Source organism: Thalassophryne amazonica, chromosome 10, assembly GCF_902500255.1.
Source record: "Thalassophryne amazonica chromosome 10, fThaAma1.1, whole genome shotgun sequence".
NCBI lineage: Eukaryota > Metazoa > Chordata > Actinopteri > Batrachoidiformes > Batrachoididae > Thalassophryne > Thalassophryne amazonica.
The window spans coordinates 37,219,797-37,241,796 of NC_047112.1; the positions used below are offsets into that span (position 1 = coordinate 37,219,797).

The 22,000-nt window shown below is 43.4% G+C and overlaps 1 protein-coding gene and 1 long non-coding RNA gene across 4 annotated transcripts in view; both read right to left on the minus strand.

Moving 5' to 3' along the window:
- Positions 1-22,000, minus strand: part of trabd2b (TraB domain containing 2B) — a 245,133-nt gene that overhangs the window by 81,369 nt on the left and 141,764 nt on the right. For all 3 annotated transcript variants that reach the window (XM_034179803.1, XM_034179805.1, XM_034179804.1), the window contains exon 3: positions 10,267-10,413. In XM_034179803.1, coding sequence (XP_034035694.1) covers positions 10,267-10,413 — 147 coding nt within the window. The remainder of the gene's footprint in view (positions 1-10,266; positions 10,414-22,000) is intronic.
- On the minus strand, positions 4,631-10,129 carry LOC117518620. The gene is made up of 5 exons (XR_004563032.1): positions 9,991-10,129; positions 9,798-9,802; positions 8,042-8,046; positions 7,551-7,555; positions 4,631-4,642 (listed from the first exon to the last, which is right to left on the minus strand). It is a non-coding gene; the product is annotated as an uncharacterized LOC117518620 (long non-coding RNA).

Genomic DNA, 22,000 nt, shown 5'->3' on the forward strand with positions numbered 1-22,000 from the left:
CCGGGTCTGGTGGCGGAGGAAATCGTGTGGTTCCGGTTCTGCTTTGGACAGACGTCTCCTATCTTCGAGCCTGCCCACACGACACCGTTTGTGATTTGGCTTTTGTCTATTGTTGTAATCTGATTGTATTTGTTGTGCCCATTCACAACAGTAAAGTGTTGTTATTTGACCTCATCCATTGTCCGTTCATTTGCGCCCCCTGTTGTGGGTCCGTGTACCTACACTTTCCCAACAGGATATCTCGGCCAACGTCTTGGACCCCGAGGGGCGTCGACCGGCTGTTGAACGGCCAATGGAAGAGCAGGGTGCACAAGCGTCTGCAGGAGGAATGTTCGGTGAGTTGCAGCGAATCCTCACCGCTTTTACGGCTCAGCTGGATCTGATGACCGAGCAGAACGTCCTCCTTAACCGCAGGGTGGAGGCTCTCGCCGCGCAGGTGGAAGCGCGCCCTCAGGGCGCTGCTGCGGCTCTCCCTCCTGTCGATCCTGTGCGCAATAGTGATGTTCCACAGGTCGTTCAACGACCCCTCCCACCTTCCCCTGAAGCATACATAAGCCCTCCAGAACCGTACGGGGGTTGTGTGGAGACATGCGCGGACTTTCTTATGCAGTGTTCGCTCGTCTTCGCACAACGTCCCGTCATGTACGCGACTGATGCTAGTAAGATAGCTTATGTGATTAATCTGCTTCGCGGCAAGGCACGCGCTTGGGCTACAGCGCTCTGGGAGCAAAATTCACGGCTCCTTCTGACATATGATGGGTTTGTGAGGGAGTTCAGAACAGTGTTCGATCACCCAAATAGAGGAGAGACCGCTTCAGCCGTGCTGCTGTCAATGAGACAGGGGCGCCGGAGCACAGCTGCTTATGCAGTCGACTTCCGCATCGCGGCTGCGAGGTCCGGCTGGAATAGCACCGCCCTCCACGCCGCCTTCGTAAACGGACTATTGTTGGTCCTGAAGGAACACCTGGTGGCTAAGGACGAACCGCGGGATTTGGATGGGCTTATTGATCTCGTTATACGATTAGACAATCGGTTAGAGGAACGCCGTCGGGAGCGAGGCGAAGGACGTGACCGGATACGCGCCGCCCCTCTCCCTTCCGGGTTCGAAAAGGGGCCGCCCTCCCCACGCTCCACAGCCGCAGTGCTTTGTGGGGCAACAGCTCCCCCTGTTGACGTTGTTAGGGAAACGCACAGGGCCAAAATGGGGAGGCTGATCCGTGGAGAGTGTTTTCTCTGCAGCTCAACAGAGCACACACAGAGAGACTGCCCCAAACGGCCAAGACGTCAACACTCGCCCTTAGAGACTGGGCTAAGGGGGGGTCAAGACATTCAAGTGAGACACACACAAATTGCCACACGACTCTCAGTCACGATCCTGAGCGGGGATTTAACCCTTCAAGCCCGAGCACTGGTGGACACGGGGTCAGAAGGGAATCTGCTAGATAGCAGATGGGCAAGGGAGGTAGGGCTCCCTCTGGTGGTGCTTCCTTCGCCATTGCAGGTGCGGGCACTAGATGGCACCCTCCTCCCTTTACTCACACACAAGACACAACCAGTAACTCTGGTGGTGTCTGGAAACCACCGGGAGGAGATTGAGTTTTTTGTAACTCCTTCTACCTCCCGCGTGATTTTGGGCATCCCATGGATGTTAAAGCACAATCCCCGGATCGATTGGCCGTCTGGGGTGGTGGTTCAGTGGAGCGAAACCTGCCATCGGGTGTGTTTAGGATCCTCGGTTCCTCCCGGTTCCCAGGCTAAGGAGGAGGTCAAAGTCCCTCCCAATCTGACGGCAGTGCCGGTTGAGTACCACGATCTTGCTGACGTCTTCAGCAAGGATCTGGCACTCACCCTTCCCCCGCACCGTCCGTACGATTGTACCATTGATTTGGTTCCAGGCGCTGAGTTCCCATCCAGCAGGCTGTACAACCTCTCACGACCTGAGCGCGAATCAATGGAGACCTACATCCGGGACTCATTAGCTGCCGGGCTGATCCGGAACTCCACCTCCCCGATGGGGGCAGGTTTCTTTTTTGTGGGCAAGAAAGATGGCGGACTTCGTCCATGTATTGATTACAGGGGGCTGAATGAGATTACGGTTCGCAACCGATACCCGTTGCCATTATTAGATTCTGTGTTCACCCCCCTGCATGGAGCCAAAATCTTTACTAAGCTGGATCTTAGAAATGCGTATCACCTGGTTCGGATCCGGAAGGGAGACGAATGGAAGACGGCATTCAACACCCCATTAGGTCACTTTGAGTACCTGGTCATGCCGTTCGGCCTCACAAACGCCCCCGCGACGTTCCAAGCATTAGTTAATGATGTCTTGCGGGATTTCCTGCACCGATTCGTCTTCGTATATCTAGACGATATACTCATCTTTTCTCCGGATCCTGAGACTCATGTCCGGCATGTACGTCAGGTCCTGCAGCGGTTGTTGGAGAACCGGCTGTTTGTGAAGGGCGAGAAGTGTGAGTTTCACCGCACATCTTTGTCCTTCCTGGGGTTTATCATCTCCCCCAACTCCGTCGCTCCTGATCCGGCCAAGGTTGCAGCGGTGAGAGACTGGCCCCAACCCACTAGCCGTAGGAAGCTGCAACAGTTCCTCGGCTTTGCAAATTTCTACAGGAGGTTCATTAAGGGCTACAGTCAGGTAGTTAGCCCCCTGACAGCCCTGACCTCACCAAAAGTCCCCTTCACCTGGTCGGATCGTTGCGATGCCGCGTTCAAGGAGTTGAAACGGCGCTTCTCGTCTGCACCCGTTCTGGTGCAGCCCGATCCTAGTCGCCAGTTAGTGGTTGAAGTGGACGCCTCGGACTCAGGGATAGGAGCTGTGCTTTCCCAGAGCGGGAAGACCGATAAGGTCCTTCACCCGTGTGCCTATTTTTCCCGCAGGTTGACCCCGGCCGAATGGAACTATGACGTCGGCAATCGAGAACTCCTTGCGGTGAAAGAGGCTCTTGAAGAGTGGAGACATCTGTTGGAGGGAACGTCCGTGCCATTCACGGTTTTCACTGACCACCGGAACCTGGAGTATATCAGGACCGCCAAGCGGCTGAATCCCAGGCAAGCCCGCTGGTCACTGTTCTTCGGCCGTTTTGACTTCCGGATGACCTACCGTCCCGGGACCAAAAACCAGAGATCGGATGCCTTGTCCCGGGTACATGAAGATGAAGTCAAAGCGGAGTTGTCGGATCCACCGGAACCCATCATCCAAGGAGTCCACTATCGTGGCCACCCTCACCTGGGACGTAGAGAGAACCGTCCGGGAGGCCCTGGCACGAAGCCCAGACCCCGGAACTGGGCCGAAGAACAAACTATACGTCCCACCAGAAGCTAGGGCTGCAGTCCTGGACTTCTGTCACGGCTCCAAGCTCTCCTGTCATCCAGGGGTGCGAAGAACCGTGGCAGTTGTCCGGCAGCGCTTCTGGTGGGCGTCCCTAGAGGCCGACGTCTGGGATTATATCCAGGCCTGCACCACCTGCGCCAGGGGCAAGGCTGACCATCGCAGGGCATCAGGACTACTCCAGCCGCTGCCTGTGCCTCATCGCCCCTGGTCCCACATCAGCCTGGATTTTGTCACGGGCCTCCCGCCATCCCAGGGTAACACCACCATCCTCACGATAGTGGACCGATTCTCCAAGGCGGCCCACTTCGTGGCCCTCCCGAAGCTCCCAACAGCCGAGGAGACAGCGGACCTCCTGGTCCACCACGTCGTCCGGCTGCATGGGATTCCAACAGACATCGTCTCCGATCGTGGTCCCCAGTTCTCCTCCGAAGTCTGGAGGAGCTTCTGCCGGGAACTGGGGGCCACGGTGAGTCTCTCGTCCGGGTACCACCCTCAGACCAATGGGCAAGCAGAACGGGTAAACCAGGAGGTGGAACAGGCTTTGCGCTGCGTGACTGCCGTGCACCCGGCGGCCTGGAGTACCCATTTGGCCTGGATCGAGTATGCTCATAACAGCCAGGTGTCTTCAGCCACCGGCCTCTCCCCTTTTGAGGTATGTCTGGGGTATCAGCCCCCGTTGTTTCCGGTGGTTGAGGGAGAGGTCGGTGTGCCCTCGGTCCAGGCCCACCTACGGAAGTGCCGTCGGGTGTGGCGTGCCGCCCGTTCTGCTTTGCTAAAGGCCCGGACGAGGGCAAAAGCCCATGCAGACCGTCGGCGGGCCCCGGCCCCTGCGTATCGGCTAGGGCAGGAGGCGTGGTTATCCACAAAGGACATTCCCCTCAAGGTGGACTCCCCCAAGCTACAGGACCGTTACATCGGCCCATTTAAGATCCTTAAGGTCATCAGTCCAGCCGCGGTGAGGCTTCAGCTTCCGGCCTCACTGCGGATCCATCCTGTGTTTCATGTGCCCCGAATAAAAACACATCACACCTCACCCCTCTGTACTCCGGGTCCGGCACCGCCTCCTGCCCGGATCATCGATGGCGAGCCGGCTTGGACTGTACGCCGGCTTTTGGATGTCCGTAGGATGGGCCGGGGCTTCCAGTATTTGGTGGACTGGGAGGGGTGCGGCCCCGAAGAACGCTCCTGGGTGAAAAGGAGCTTCATCCTGGACCCGGCCCTTCTGGCCGATTTCTACCGCCGCCACCCGGACAAGCCTGGTCGGGCGCCAGGAGGCGACTGGTTAACAGTGATCTTTTGTGACTTTTGTGAGTTGTTTAGCTGACTCCTTTTCCAACGAGTGGTGGAGGTAGTTTTCCTGCCGTACGGATTCCTGGGTGCAGACGCACCCACATTTAATTGTTCTTTTGTTCCTCGCCAGCAGTACCAGGTCCGACACGCGAAGGCAGTGGCCACCTGGGAGTTCGGGACTTGGCGGCTCCAGTATTCCCGGGGTCTGGTGGCGGAGGAAATCGTGTGGTTCCGGTTCTGCTTTGGACAGACGTCTCCTATCTTCGAGCCACACGACACCTTTTGTGATTTGGCTTTTGTCTATTGTTGTAATCTGATTGTATTTGTTGTGCCCATTCACAACAGTAAAGTGTTGTTATTTGACCTCATCCATTGTCCGTTCATTTGCGCCCCCTGTTGTGGGTCCGTGTACCTACACTTTCCCAACAGTCTGCCTGGGTGTTTGGTGTCAAGATCTGACTGTGTGTGTGTGTGTGTGTGTGTTCCATTACTGTGGGCTACACTTTGGTCTACTACCTTGGAAATTATTAACCTGTTGCTGGTCTCAGACTCTGTTCCAAAATGTTTTAAATCTGCAGTGATTAAACCAATTCTTAAGAAACCTACTGATGGGGATTTTCAAGATATTTATCAATTATTAATGTCTTTGATTATGTCTTTGATCCTGTCTTTGTTTCTGTTATATATATATATATATATATATATACACACACAACTTTGGTATTTCTGGTAATGTCCTCGTGCGGTTGACATCCTACTTTCAGTATGTCCTGTACAATAACCTCACTTATAATTTTGTTCCTATGAAATACAGGGTTCCACAAGGGTCCGTTTTAGGCCCCCTGCCTTTATATATCTTTATATAGCTCCCCTCGGGCAGATAACGTGACATTATGGAATTTCTTTTCACTGCTATGCAGATGACACTCAGTTGCACATGCCATTTACTGCAGGCAATGTCATGCACATTAAGACCTTAGAGGATTGCCTGACTTCAGTGAAATGCTGGATGTCTATCAACTTCTGGCTTTTAAATTCAGACAAGACCGAGATGATGGTCCTTGGTCCTGTGACACACATAGCAAAATCACCAGTGTTAAATTAACACTGACAGTGAACATATGGTCCCACTCTGACCAGAGTGGGACCATATGTACACTGGAAGTGTTAATTTAACACTGTCAGTGTTAGTTTTAAACTGGTGATTTTACTGAATCCATCTCAAAGTATGCCACAGGTCAGAATGAGACTTTTAGCAGGATGATTATGTGTCTCTTAGCTTGAAAAGAAGTCAGCAGGCCACAGAGCATTCTGTTATTGTGCGCCTGTTCTGTGGAACAATCTGCCTGTGGAGATAAAACAGTCAATAGTCATTCAAGTCTAGATTGAAGACACATATGTTTTTCCTGTCATATGGTTGGCATACCTGCCTAGTATCGAATTATATTCCCTCTCCTTTATAAATTGTGTCATTAACAATGGAAAAGGTCTCTATAGCAAAATTCTGGGTCTGTTAATGAAGCATAGGGTAGCTGCTGGTGACCACTTTAGTAGCATCTGTGCTTCTCTGTTGATTTATTGTTTGTTAACTAATGCCTAGGTGCTTTTGTTTCCAGTCAGCTGAATCTCCTATTCTTTTCTCTGTCTGAGGTACCACCAATTTCAATTTATTTAATTTGTATAGCACTAAAACACAACAAAGTTGCCACAAGGTGCTTCACATGAGTAAGGTCTAACCTTACCAACACCTAGAACAAGCACACAGGTGACAGTGATAAGGGCCCCTTCACATGTAGTACGAATAAGTACAATTCAAAGCAGAACAGCTCAATGTGAACCACGAAAACATCGAGCTAATGGCAGGTGTGAACGAACCCACTGCAACGGTTTCATGCATGCAACATAGTTGTGCAAGCAGGAACACAGTGCGAGCAGCTGGGACGTGGTGCACCACATCGCGCCGCTGATGTGGATAAAAATAAAATAAAACCAGATGTATAATTAGTGAATATCACTGGATTGATTTAAATAAGAAATAAAAGGGGATGCAATACAGAACCCCGTGGTTAAATAACCCTGGTTAATTAAAAAATAAATGCCACTCACGTGATTCGAACCTGCAATTTACAAAAGTTCTGATTACCAGATGGAAATTTTACAACTGCGCTGCAATCACTGTTTTGTAACAGGAGCGTGAAATGGCTAAAATCAACAAGCAGATAAATGTTTTTTTTTTTTAAAAGAGAAAAAGCGTCATCATAACTGACCAAACAGTGTTTGTTACGGCGTATTTCTGCTGTTAAGTGACTGAACTATATGACAAGACTATAGCTCAGGACTATATGACAAATTGTTGGTTTGTCATATAGTCCTGCACCACTCACACGTGTGTTGGGCCAAGCCCGCGTGCGTGTCTGGCCCGACACGCGTGTCCTCTCAGACAGATGTGACATGCAGATCACCTGCTGCATGTCCACCTGAACTGACGGTCCATTTCTCCAGCCTGTCGCAAAAGCGATATATGTGTTTATATATTTCCACGTGAGGACAGCAAACACACACACACACACACACACACACACACACACACACATACATGCGTGTCCACCAAAAAATGGTATGTGTTCTGCAGCTGTGACATCCAAGACCAGAGGTGTCTCAACAGCTGTTGGCAGCCATCCATGCCCCCATCCGTTTAACTCACAGACCAAGGTGTCACTCTGTGATCAGATGGGAGGCACCTCACCTGCGGGGAGGGGTGCACAGACCACACGCATGCCATGTGTTGGTGGGGGGGAGCAGAGGGAGCACGTGAAACACTCTGGCACGCCACATGCGTACTTGGCAACTCCACAGTCGTGGAGTGATTGTTTGCTGACTGTTTTCACGCTAATAGCGCAAATAGCCACACATTTTCTAAGTGCCAAGTGAATGGTGTTTGTTGTTCGTGTGTGTCACCTGGAATTTGGCCGACACCTGCCGCAAGAGGGACCGCATGGGCTCTCACAGGGCACACTCTGTCTTTCAGCCGCTGGTGTGTGCAAATAGTTGTAGCAACAGGTGTATGAGACAGTGAAGGCAGCTACGATTTTACAAGTATTGCATACGATTCCTGCTTCATGTGCAATTCGACCACATTCGTATGTGTGAAGGGGCCCTAACGAAAAACTCCCCCAGATGATGTTGATAAAGAAACTTCAAGCAGACCAGACTCAGAGGGGTGATCCACTGCTTAGGCCATTCTCACAGTTACAAGGTTTTTAAAAAGTTTTTACAAAGCTGAAGAAACAGGAAGATCAAATAAAGTAACATCAAAAATCATCCCGTACCGTCAGTATTCCGTTTGAATGTTGTCCAACTTCGTCCAACCTCCCAAATCCAACGTCTTGAGTGAACATTGACAATATCTGAATGGATCAATAACTAAAGCTCAGAAGAGCTGAACGTGACCATGTGTTGGACAGAAAGCAATTTTTTCATACAGAAACAATAGCGGCAAGAACGATTGATCAACTACTTTAACTATTTACACATGTTGCAGCCGTCTCTGGCTGGAATGTGCATGTGCACACACGTTGTTGTGGTGAAGCGCCTTGAGGCAACCCTGTTGTGATTTGGCGCTACATAAATGAAATTAAATTGAAAATGAAATTGTGAAGACAAACCTGTTGTCAAGACAACCAGATCTCGCACCTGCAGGTGCCATGGACACCACAGTCTGGCTGCAGAAATGATCACAGGCTGGCACTCGGTCTGATACCCACTGTCAAGTCACATCATCATGAATGTTTCATTTTGATTTTGTTTAAAGCATCAAGGTCACCGTTCACTTCGTTTTTCTTTTGTTAGTTTCGGTTTTATTTTGTTCTTTTATGCGCTCTGGACTCTCAGGCTTTTTGGTGATGGGAGAAGTGTAGGCTCATTCGTCCACTTTTTCTCAACATTTTGTGATTTTGTGACTTTTTTCCTTCGTTCAGCTATATCTGCGTCCCATGTGACCTGGCCTTAAGCAGTGGGATACCCCACTGAGTCTGTTCTAGTTGAGGTTTCTTCCTCAATAAACACCACAGGGAATTTTTCCTTACCAGTGTCACCTATGTGTTTCTCAGGGGGTTTGGTAAGGTTCAAGCCTACCCATGTGAAGTATCGTGGGATGACTTAGTTCGAATTTGGCACTATATAAGTTAACTGAATTGTTATTAGGGCTGTAGACACATCTCCCACTACATTTCTTATCAGAGTCTTTGAATTTGTTCACTTCCTCACTCAGCTAGGCTTCTTCTATACTGTGTAGCTCTCTTTGAATTTTTTGATGATACTTTTCACTTCATTTCTTGTCACATGGAAATACTGTGATAACTTTGTATATCTTTCTCCTGCATAGTGAGCATCAACAATTATTTTTCTATGGCTCGACCATAGCATTATGGGCTTGATTCTGTAAGCGAAGCGAAGTGATGTGATGCTTCATAAGTGTGGCCCTTTGCTAATACATGCTTCAGATGCTGAGCTGCAAATCAGTTTCTGTTGTAACAGACAAATGCAACGGAAAGCAATTATAAATTGAAGAAAATCTCCCACATGCATGTGGGCTTATTATGTTACTTGTACGGTGCATCCAGAAAGTATTCACAGCACTTCACATTTTCCACATTTTATGCTACAGCTTTATTCCAAAATCAAGTAAATTCAAATTGAGTAAATTCATTTTAAAATTCTAGTCACAAGACCCCATAATGACAAGATGAAAAAACTTTTTATAAATTTTTGCAACTTTATTAACAAAGTATTGAGCAAAGGGTGTGAATACCTATGTACATGTGATTTCTTAGTTTTTTTATTTTTAATAAATTTGCAAAAATCACAAAACAAACTTTTTCACATTGTCATTATGGGGTACTGTGTGTAAAATATTGCGGAAAAACATGAATTTCATCCATTTTGGAATAACAACATAACAAAATGTTAAAAAGTAAAGCGTTGTAAATACTTTCCGGATGCACTGTACAAAGTCCGTCACTGTCAATACATGTAGGCACATGTCAATTAATTGTTCTCAAGCTTTTAACACATGATTCTTTGTTTATTCAATTTCCATGATAAGGCTTGAAATTATTTACAGATGTCTTCGAAAACACGGGCTTCTCACGTGGTCAACAATTTCTGTCAGGATGTGATGATGAATACTTCTCAAAGGATGCAACAGATTAGAAAAAGGCTTTTTATTTACTTTGAGTGCTGCTTCACATAATGCAAACATAATGCCAACTACCACTCTTCAGCATTCTGCTCGCAATGAAAATAAATCCTATTAATGATCCATGAAGACAAAAAAGTATATTAAATTACACTAACAACAATAACATGCCATTAATTATGAGTGGCTGAGGTTACAGAGGCAGGACTATGACATAGTTTCACAAAGGTTCTGTACGTGTAGTGTCTTTGTGTTCACATGACCAAACCCAACCCAACCTGAGTATCATTTTGAAATATTTGTCCAAATCTGTGCTCTAATTTGAAAGGACATGTAGTCATTTTGTCAACTACTCTGTCCTTCTCCTCTGTCAACATGTGCTACAGATTCTAGATTGTTTGTTTATGAAGGTTAAGTTGAGGTAACAAACCTGTGATGTGTCATGGTTGAAGATGATGGAGCTGAGGTCACCACAGTTGTAGTGCGTGATGAGGTCCTCGGTGGTGTAGGAGCCTTGCAGACTGCCTGCTCGAACGCCTTCATGTTGCAACAACGTTTGGTTCAAGGCAAACACTACCTGTGTGAAGGGGGGGAGTCCTGTTAGTTTCTGCTGAATATCGTACGAATCATCTCATGATGAATGAATGAAAACTGTTTATTTCGAACATTTGATACAACAACAAATACAAGATAGATCAGTGAAGACAACAACAAAAAAAAGTTCCTACTGTGTACCCAACATGTCCGAAAAGGGGTAGGGTGAAGCATCAGCTTATTTATCCCTACCCCTTCTTCCCCACAACCAGTAATACCCTTTGCCACATATACACATAGATTCCTACACACCTAAACCGATATCAATATATATATATATATATATATATATATATATATATATATATATATATATATATATATATGTATATATATATATATATATATATGTATATATATATATATATATATATATATATATATATATATATATATATATATATATATATACACAAACATAAATATACACCTACACATAACTACTTACATACAAAATACTATATATTTACAAGCCGAAGCAAAAAACAAAAACACCCTAACCCTCATTACCCTTCCTCCTCCCTATACCTAGAAAAAAACATATTTTTGTACCACTGTTTGAACTGGTTCATGCTTGGACATTGCTTGAGCCCCACTCCCAATCTGTTCCACATCCTCACCCCGCAGACAGAAATACAGAACCCTTTTAATGTTGTTCGTGCCCACTGATGCTTTAAATTAAATTTCCCCCTCAGATTGCAATCCCCTGATCTGTTAAAAAAACATATTTTTAATATTTGCTGGAAGTAAATTGTTTATTGCTTTATACACGATTTGTACTGTTTGAAAATGAACCAAGTCTGTGAATTTTAAGATTTTGGATTGTAAAAATAGTGGATTTGTTTGATCTCTATAGCCAGTATTATGAATAATTCTTATAGCTCTTTTCTGCATTACTCAATCAATCAATCAATCAACTTTTTTCTTGTATAGCGCCAAATCACAACAAACAGTTGCCCCAAGGCGCTCCACATTGCAAGGCAAGGCCATACAATAATTATGAAACACAGTCTATGTCTAAAGCAACATAACCAAGGGATGGTCCAGGGTCACCCGATCCAGCCCTAACTATAAGCCTTAGCGAAAAGGAAAGTTTTAAGCCTAATCTTAAAAGTAGAGAGGGTATCTGTCTCCCTGATCTGAATTGGGAGCTGGTTCCACAGGAGAGGAGCCTGAAAGCTGAAGGCTCTGCCTCCCATTCTACTCTTACAAACCCTAGGAACTACAAGTAAGCCCACAGTCTGAGAGCGAAGCGCTCTAATGGGGTAATATGGTACTACGAGGTCCCTAAGATAAGATGGGACCTGATTATTCAAAACCTTATAAGTAAGAAGAAGAATTTTAAATTCTATTCTAGCATTAACAGGAAGCCAATGAAGGGAGGCCAACACGGGTGAGATATGCTCTCTCCTGCTAGTCCCCGTCAGTACTCTAGCTGCAGCATTCTGAACCAACTGAAGGCTTTTTAGGGAACTTTTAGGACAACCTGATAATAATGAATTACAATAGTCCAGCCTAGAGGAAATAAATGCATGAATTAGTTTTTCAGCATCACTCTGAGACAAGACCTTTCTGATTTTAGAGATATTGCGTAAATGCAAAAAGGCAGTCCTACATATTTGTTTAATATGCGCTTTGAATGACATATCCTGATCAAAAATAACTCCAAGATTTCTCACAGTATTACTAGAGATCAGGGAAATGCCATCCAGAGTAACGATCTGGTTAGACACCATGCTTCTAAGATTTGTGGGGCCAAGTACAATAACTTCAGTTTTATCTGAGTTTAAAAGCAGGAAATTAGAGGTCATCCATGTCTTTATGTCTGTAAGACAATCCTGCAGTTTAGCTAATTGGTGCGTATCCTCTGGCTTCATGGATAGATAAAGCTGGGTATCATCTGCGTAACAATGAAAATTTAAGCAATACCGTCTAATAATACTGCCCAAGGGAAGCATGTATAAAGTGAATAAAATTGGTCCTAGCACAGAACCTTGTGGAACTCCATAATTAACTTTAGTCTGTGAAGAAGATTCCCCATTTACATGAACAAACTGTAATCTATTAGACAAATATGATTCAAACCACCGCAGCGCAATGCCTTTAACACCTATGACATGCTCTAATCTCTGTAATAAAATTTTAAGGTCAACAGTATCAAAAGCAGCACTGAGGTCCAACAGAACAAGCACAGAGATAAGTCCACTGTCCGAAGCCATAAGAAGATCATTTGTAACCTTCACTAATGCTGTTTCTGTACTATGATGAATTCTAAAACCTGACTGAAACTCTTCAAATAGACCATTCCTCTGCAGGTGATCAGTTAGCTGTTTTACAACTACCCTCTCAAGAATCTTTGAGAGAAAAGGAAGGTTGGAGATTGGCCTATAATTAGCTAAGATAGCTGGGTCAAGTGATGGCTTTTTAAGTAATGGTTTAATTACTGCCACCTTAAAGGCCTGTGGTACATAACCAACTAACAAAGATAGATTGATCATATTTAAGATTGAAGCATTAAATAATGGTAGGACTTCCTTGAGCAGCCTGGCAGGAATGGGGTCTAATAAGCATGTTGATGGTTTGGATGAAGTAACTAATGAAAATAACTCAGACAGAACAATCGGAGAGAAAGAGTCTAACCAAATACCGGCATCACTGAAAGCAGCCAAAGATAACGATACATCTTTGGGATGGTTATGAGTAATTTTTTCTCTAATAGTCAAAATTTTGTTAGCAAAGAAAGTCATGAAGTCATTACTAGTTAAAGTTAATGGAATACTCAGCTCAATAGAGCTCTGACTCTTTGTCAGCCTGGCTACAGTGCTGAAAAGAAACCTGGGGTTGTTCTTATTTTCTTCAATTAGTGATGAGTAGAAAGATGTCCTAGCTTCACGAAGGGCTTTCTTATAGAGCAACAAACTCTTTTTCCAGGCTAAGTGAAGATCTTCTAAATTAGTGAGACGCCATTTCCTCTCCAACTTACGGGTTATCAGCTTTAAGCTACGAGTTTGTGAGTTATACCACGGAGTCAGACACTTCTGATTTAAAGCTCTCTTTTTCAGAGGAGCTACAGCATCCAAAGTTGTCTTCAATGAGGATGTAAAACTATTGACAAGATACTCTAACTCCCTTACAGAGTTTAGGTAGCTACTCTGCTCTGTGTTGGTATATGACATTAGAGAACATAAAGAAGGAATCATATCCTTAAACCTAGTTACAGCGCTTTCTGAAAGACTTCTAGTGTAATGAAACTTATTCCCCACTGCAGGGTAGTCCATCAGGGTAAATGTAAATGTTATTAAAAAATGATCAGACAAAAGGGAGTTTTCAGGGACTACTGTTAAGTCTTCTATTTCCATACCATAAGTCAGAACAAGATCTAAAATATGATTAAAGTGGTGGGTGGACTCATTTACTTTTTGAGCAAAGCCGATAGAGTCTAATAATAGATTAAATGCAGTGTTGAGGCTGTCATTCTCAGCATCTGTGTGGATGTTAAAATCGCCCACTATAATTATCTTATCTGAGCTAAGCACTAAGTCAGACAAAAGGTCTGAAAATTCACAGAGAAACTCACAGTAACGACCAGGTGGACGATAGATAATAACAAATAAAACTGGTTTTTGGGACTTCCAATTTGGATGGACAAGACTAAGAGACAAGCTTTCAAATGAATTAAAGCTCTGTCTAGGTTTTTGATTAATTAATAAGCTGGAATGGAAGATTGCTGCTAATCCTCCGCCCCGGCCCGTGCTACGAGCATTCTGACAGTTAGTGTGACTCGGGGGTGTTGACTCATTTAAACTAACATATTCATCCTGCTGTAACCAAGTTACTGATAGTGATTGTGTTGTACCTTTATAAGTATTACCCCATACCTCTGCACAGTACTGTAAATATGGTAAAACCAGTGAGCAGTAAAGAATGCGGAGTGAGTTGTGGTCCAGAATATGTTTCGCTTTGTTTAGAACTGAAATGCTTCTTGACAGTTTACTTTGTATATGTTTTATATGAGTCTTCCAGTTTATCTTATCATCTATTATCACCCCCAGAAACTTATTTTCATGTACCCTTTCAATATCTACCCCCTTGACTTGTAACTGAACCTGTATGTCTGTATTACAATAGCCAAATAACATGTATTTTGTTTTACTTAAGTTTAATGATAATTTGTTTCTGTCAAACCATATTTTCAATTTTCCCATTTCTATACTGATCCTCCTCAGTAACTCCTGCAAATCCCCCCCTGAACAAAAAATGCTTGTGTCATCTGCAAATAATACTAATTTTAATATTTTGGAAACATTGACAATATCATTTATATAAATTAGAAACAGTTTTGGACCCAATACTGACCCCTGTGGGACGCCACAAGCATTGTCCAAGCATGATGATGTATATTCCCCCAACTTCACAAACTGTTTTCTGTTACTTAAGTAGCTTCTCACCCAGTGCAACACCACCCCCCTAATCCCATACTGTTCAAGTTTATTGATTAATATGTCATGATTGATTATATCAAAAGCCTTTTTAAGGTCTATAAATATTCCAACTGAATGCAATTTGTGGTCTATGGCGTTTGTAATCTCCTCAACTGATTCTATTAATGCAAGTGATGTTGAACTATGTGCTCTGAATCCATATTGACTATCAGTAAGTAATTTATGTTTATTTATGAATTTGTCTAATCTATTATTGAATAACTTTTGTAATAATTTGGAAAATTGTGGAAGCAAAGAAACAGGTCTATAATTTGTGAAGTGGTGTCTATCCCCAGTCTTATACAGCGGCACAACCTTAGCTATTTTCATTTGATTGGGAAATTTACCGGTTTGAAATGATAAGTTACAGATGTATGTTAATGGTTCTACAATCCATTCAATGACCTGTTTTACCACCACCATATCAATTTCATTTAAATCGGTAGATGTTTATATTTACAATTATTCACAATGTCTATAATTTCGTTTCCATCCACTGCTGTGAGGAACATTGAACAGGGATTTCTTTCTATGAGATTATTATCCCAATCCTCAGGTTGGGAATCGGGAATTTTTTCTGCCAAGCTTGGTCCAATATTTACAAAAAAATTATTAAAACCGTTGACTAACTCATCCTTATTTTCCTTCTTAACATTATTATCAATGAAATACTGAGGGTAACTCTGTTTTTATTACCATTTTTGATAATGCTATTTAATATATCCCATATTCCTTTAATATTGTTTTTGTTATTATATAATATGTTACTATAATATTCCTTCCTACATACCCGTATAATATTAGTTATTCTATTTTTGTATTTCTTATATCTATTTTCTGCCTCTTTAGTCTTTTGTTTTATGAATTCTCTATACAGTGTATTTTTCTTATTACATGCATTTCGTAACCCTTTCGTCATCCATGGTCGAGCTTGGATTTTTTGTTTCTGTAGTCTTGTTTAATTGGACAGTTTTTATCATATAATGATGTAAATATTTGTAAAAAAGTTTCATATGCACTATCAACATCACTTTCACTGTATACCTTTTCCCAGTTTTGCTCCTGTAAATCCTTCTTTAGTGTGTTCATGTTTTCCTCTGTCCGCACTCGCCTGTATTTTATTTTCTCCTCTGGCTGATTCCGCTGATGGTTTCTATTATAAACGATGAAAACTGGTAGATGATCACTAATGTCATTGATTAATAATCCACTCACAGTGTTATTCTCAATATCATTGCTGAATATATTATCAATTAAGGTGGCACTATGGGATGTAATTCTGCTTGGCCTGGTGATTTTTGGATATAAACTCATACTGTACATTATACTGATAAATTCATCTGTTATTTTATGCTTATTTGGATTGAGCAGATCAATATTTAAGTCACCACAAATGAACACAGTTTTTTGATTAGTTTTTGAGAACGTTTTTTCCATACAGTCAGTGAATGTTTCAATACTAGATCCTGGTGCTCTATATATACAGCTGACTAATACATTTTTGCTTTTTTCTTCACATATTTCAATAGTTATACATTCTAATAAGTTATCAATCACAGTTGTCATATTGTCTACTATTTTATAATCCATGTTCTTATCCACATACACAGCCACTCCTCCTCCACTCTTATCTTTCTGTTTACACAGTTAAATTCATATCCATCCAGTTCAAAATCCATTCCTTTATCTTCATTGATCCATGTTTCTGATATAGCAATTATGTTAAATATTTTAAATTGACTTAAATATTCTTTAATGTTGTTAAAGTTTGCATACAGACTTCTGCTGTTGAAATGGATTATTGATAATTTGTTATCCGTTTTAATGATCTGATTAAACTGTTCATCTGTATAATAGCAACAACTGTCATTGATATTTGAGAAAAAATTATTGTCCGGGTCTATATCGTGCTCCAAGTCCAGTACATTGTGGTCTGTGTATTTAAATGTTCTCAGTTCTACTTTTCCATGATCAGCAATCCTGTGAGTTATATCCTTCTTGTCTCCAGATGTAGATGATGTAGTAGATGAATAGGTTCCTCTGGTCTGTGTCATGGTGTTGTGATGTGTTTGTGTCCTCATACCTTATTGGTCGTATTTGTCCAGATCCTCGATGTTCCTGATTACCATAACCTTCGCTTGTTCTGGTGTTCCATTCAATTTGATAAATGTTTTGCAGTTGGATGTCCATGTCTGTTTAATTTTTCCCTGCTTTTTTAAGAAACGAGCTTTCCTGGCGATGTCTGCGTTTCTTTTGGTCAGATGTTCATTGATGAATACATTTGTTCCTTTGAGTTTCCGTCCCTGTTTTAACAATGCCATTTTATGTTTTCTGTTGACAAACCTCATTATAACTGCTCGCTTGTCTCCATCCTCTCTCCTGGGCAGGGGGTGGCACGCTTCAATGTTATTACAGTCCATTTGAATACCTTTAGATTGCAGGAAGTCAGCCACCTGTTGTTCCACTGAGCTGGCCTCCTGCTCGTTGGCCTCCCCTCCACTGTCTTCTGACACCGCCCGTGCGTAGGATCGAGGTTTAATATGAATTCCTGTAATAATAACGTTGTTCATCCTTGTGTACTGTTCCAACTCCGCAACACGGTTCTCCAGGTGCACCAGACCAGGGGCGTAGGTTTGCATATGGACCATAGGGACAAGTCACAACCAATATTTTGGGATGGCAAAATAGTCCCTACCAGTATTTAGCATTTTTGTTTATATAACAAAATCATTCACTATTTTTTTGCGAACTCGATACTATAATTTTAGTTGTCATGTTTTGTGTTTTCGACGTGCCAGAATGACAGGGTTACCCATGTTGCAATTTCATTGGCTCACGTTCTTCTCACATGGACGTAAACAAAGCGCATCTCGTGGCAGGCAGTGCTTCATTTGTAAAGTGGGAGGTCCCGGAGCAGAGAGGATGGGTGGCTCCGGTGCAGTGTTGCCAGATGTACGATAATTATCGTATTTGTACGATAGTTTTGCCATCTGTACGATGTACGATCTATAATGTGAAAAAACCCAATATGTACGATAATTTCAGTTGGTTGCCCAAACACGCATCTCTCTCTGACACCCAAGAATCATTTTGCAGGCGTTGCACTCAGGCGGCATCAAAGACACACCACACACAGGGCTGCTGCTGGCTTTGGGCTGCCGGGACAGTCATTTGAAAGCCCGCCTCCTCCCCATACAAAGTAATGAGTTCCCATCCAATCTCTGCAGGACAGGACAGGAAGATTCCCCAACCAACATCTTTTTTTTTTCGAAACTGTATTTCAACAAATGCAATAACAAACGAACAAAACACAAGAGCAAAGAGATATACAAGAAAAATAAAAAAAAGTTCAAGTTCCTTATGGAGGTGTCAACATTTTTTCTGTGTTCAACAAAATCTGCACAAGTGGCCATGGCATCGGATGACGACAGCGACCTCGAGGTTGAATTCGACTCTTTCTAGTCTGGTAATTAACACATGTTTGTGTTACTTCACAGTCTGGTAGTGCATTTGCTTGTGCATTTGCGTTCTTTTTGTGCCATAGTTTCCCCATTACTATAATTACTGTTTAAAAATGTGACATAAAATTCTTTGTAAATTAAAAAAAACGCTAAAATAGCTACGTTGTATGCGTTTTGTTTGTGTACGATAATTTCTCTCAAAATACGATAATTTTGAGGTTTTGGTACGATAGTTTCATATTTCATATCTTGCAACATTGCTCCGGTGCAGAAAAACAAGAAGGGCGGGGGGGAGGGGTTGCGAACAATGCTGTGCGCCACACTTACAATAAACTGCACACACCTTCACAAATGACACTAATACCCTGCCTTTTCCTTATAAATACTACATTTATGTTTGCTGTCTGTCTATGTACTTTTCTCTCACTTTTGCGCTCTTTTTCATACTTTTCCCTCGTTTCAAAAGTCACCGAACGCACTTTACTATAATATATGCAACATATAGCACACTGTTGGAAAGCACGGGTTCTTGGCTTGCTGTCAGTGTTGAAATTTTTCAGAGTGAGGGCTTACATGAGAACTTACGGTAATGAGAATCAGCGGCGCACTAGTGTGAAATTTCCGTGTTTTTCCTCTGCGTTATGACATCACAGGCTTACGTTTACCGTAATACACCATATATATCATTGGAAATCCCTTTTTTTTTTTTTTTTTGGCAAATTAGGTTGCCAGATACCTACAACTGCATTATTGATGAAGAGAATAGATTATACATCTTGTTTGCAAAAACTTTTTTTTTTTTTGTTAGCTCCACAAGTATTTTTTTTTTTGTTGTCTTGTTCTCTCAGGTGTAGGCCTATAGAATAGATTCGTGATTTTGGGTGCAATTTTGTTATTTAAGCTATTTGTTTGTTTGCCTACACACTTGATATTGTAAATAAAGTGTTAAATTATTCAGCATTATGTCGTCATATGTTATGTATTATGCTGTACTTGTGCGTCTAATGGTATGAGTGGGTTAGGGGGTGATGGTGGTGAGCGGGGGGGGGTGTGGTATTGTCCCTACCAAAGCTGAGACCAAACCTACGCCCTTGTACCAGACGCCGGTCTTTCTCGGCATTCTGGATCCGGAGAGCCTTCACATCTTCCACCAGCTCCATAATGGATTTCTGCTGCATTTTAACAACAGAGATTTCCTCAGACAAAAAGTCCAGGGACTTCTTGATATCGTCTCCCTCCTCCGCCGTCAGTGGAGGAGGGAGACGATAACTTGGGAGATGATAACTTTCTTGTAGCCAAGTGAAATACTTTAGTAATCATGTTTCAATACTTATTTATAGTTTTCTTATAAATATTATTTACTATTGCTCATACGGAGCCTTTTGTCTTTTTTTATTTACCAAATATTTGCCTTGGGGCAAAAAATGCAAAATGACTAATGGAATTATTTTTGGCCATGAAGGATCCACATGTTGTATGCTTTGTTTTCAAGGGAAAGAAGGCTGCTTTCACAAGTGGGAGGATGGTTGAGACCCTAATGCAGAGATGAACGGAAAGTAATGCAAAAGTACAGTCTTTATTAACTCACATTGAGAGAAAGGTCAAAGTTCAATACACAGGGGAGCAGTCGAAAACTTGCAACAGTGTCTGTGAGGGGATTGGCAAGAGAACATTCAGAGAGGCGTCAAAAGGTCCGAAAACACAAGAAGCAATAACAAGCATAATAAAAAACAAAGTGTCCAAATGGCAGGCAAAATCTAAATGGTCACTGGGAAAAACTGTTGTGGTATCAAGATGTCAGACGCGAGGAAACACTAGAAATTTTGGCAAGAAGAAAGCAACAAAGTACAAACATTCAAGCCATGCACGGGAGGAACACAGGAGTATAAATACACACTGAGGATAATCAGACAAATGAGGCACAGGTGAAGGTAAACACTAATTGACAACAGTTGGGGAGCGACACAGGGAAAAACGAACAAAACACACAAGGAAACCAAGCCCACTAAAATAAAACAGCAACAACTAACTAGAATAAATACTATGAAACACAGAATAAAACCAGGTTACAATAACTCAAGAACTAAGCTGTAGATTATTTAAATACACACTGACATGAAAACCCATAGGAAACTCCAAATAACACTCATAACAGTCACAAAAGAGAGCCAGAAGACAAGGACAGACAGTACCCCTCCCCCAAGGGCAGCACCAGGCACCCAAAAACAAAACGGAGGGAAGACATAGGAAACGGGCGGGCAGAGGGGGCCAGAGGGTGAGTACAAACACCAGAGCACAAGCAGAGAGGGTGGAGTGAGTTGGAAGCTGGGCAGGCACACAGGAAAACTAAAGGATCACCAACGCACACTAAAACAAGCGGGGTGGGAAGGGGGTGGGACAAACAGAAAACATTTGGGGGTGACTATGTGGCCAACAGGGGGCAACCAGACCCTCAGGAGGATATCCATGAGGGCAACGGGGGACAGACAAACAAACAGTGGCCCTACAACAGAGACAACAGAAGACAGGGTGAACAACAGGCAGACAGCAATGAGGCCAACAGTGGAGATGGGAGGTCAGAGGGGCAATAGCGAGGGCAACACAGGACAGACAAAACATAGGACTGACTGTGGGGAAGCCAATGGACAAACACTGACAGTGGAGAAAACAACCATGAAACCACACAATAAATAGGAGAGGAACCAGAGAGGACCAGAAAGACAGCAGAACTGGGTGCCGTAGACAGACAGAAGCACAAGAGAAAGGAGATTGGGGAAACAAAATACATGGGGCAATAAAAAAACAATGACTGTGGGGGCAACAAGGAACATATACCAACAAAAGGATCATGAGGAGGACAAGGACAATGACACGAGGAACAATACCAATTGACAGAAAGACACAAAACATGTGGAAAACAACAAAGCAACATAAGCATGAGATCTAACACAGATAAAATGATTGTCCAAAATGCAGTGACACATGAGGTACTCTTCAGAGGCTCTGGAAGAGGCAGAGGTGTTGTAGACTTTGGAGGAGAAAGAGGCGCTGGAGGCTCTGAAGGAGGAGGCACTGGAGATGTGGGCGCCGCTGAAGACTCTGAAGACTTAGATGGCACCGAAGATGCTGGATATGTGGGTGCCATTGAAGACTCCGGAGGCGTGGACGGCGCTGAAGACTCTGGATACGTGGGTGCCACTGAAGGCTCTGGAGGCGTGGACGGCGCTGAAGACTCTGGATATGTGGGTGCCACTGAAGACTTTGGAGGCGTGGATGATGCTGAAGACTCTGGAGGCGTGGGTGCCACTGAAGTCTCTGGAGGAGTGGCTGGCACTGAAGACTCTGGATGCATGGGTGCTAGTGAAGACTCTGGAGGTGTGGGTGCCACTGAAGGCACCAGTGAAGAATCTGAAAAGTGTGGGTGCCGCTGGAGACGTTGGAGATGTAGGTTCTGAAGGTGTGGGCACCGCTGGAGGCTGACTAGGCGTCAGCTCTGGAGCCTGACATGAAGATGCCACTAGAGACTGACATGAAGATTATGCTGCAGACTGAAGTGAAGATGACGCTGGAGATTGACAAGCAGTTGTCACTGGAGAAATGGAGAACTCAGGAAAGTCTGAAAAATAAG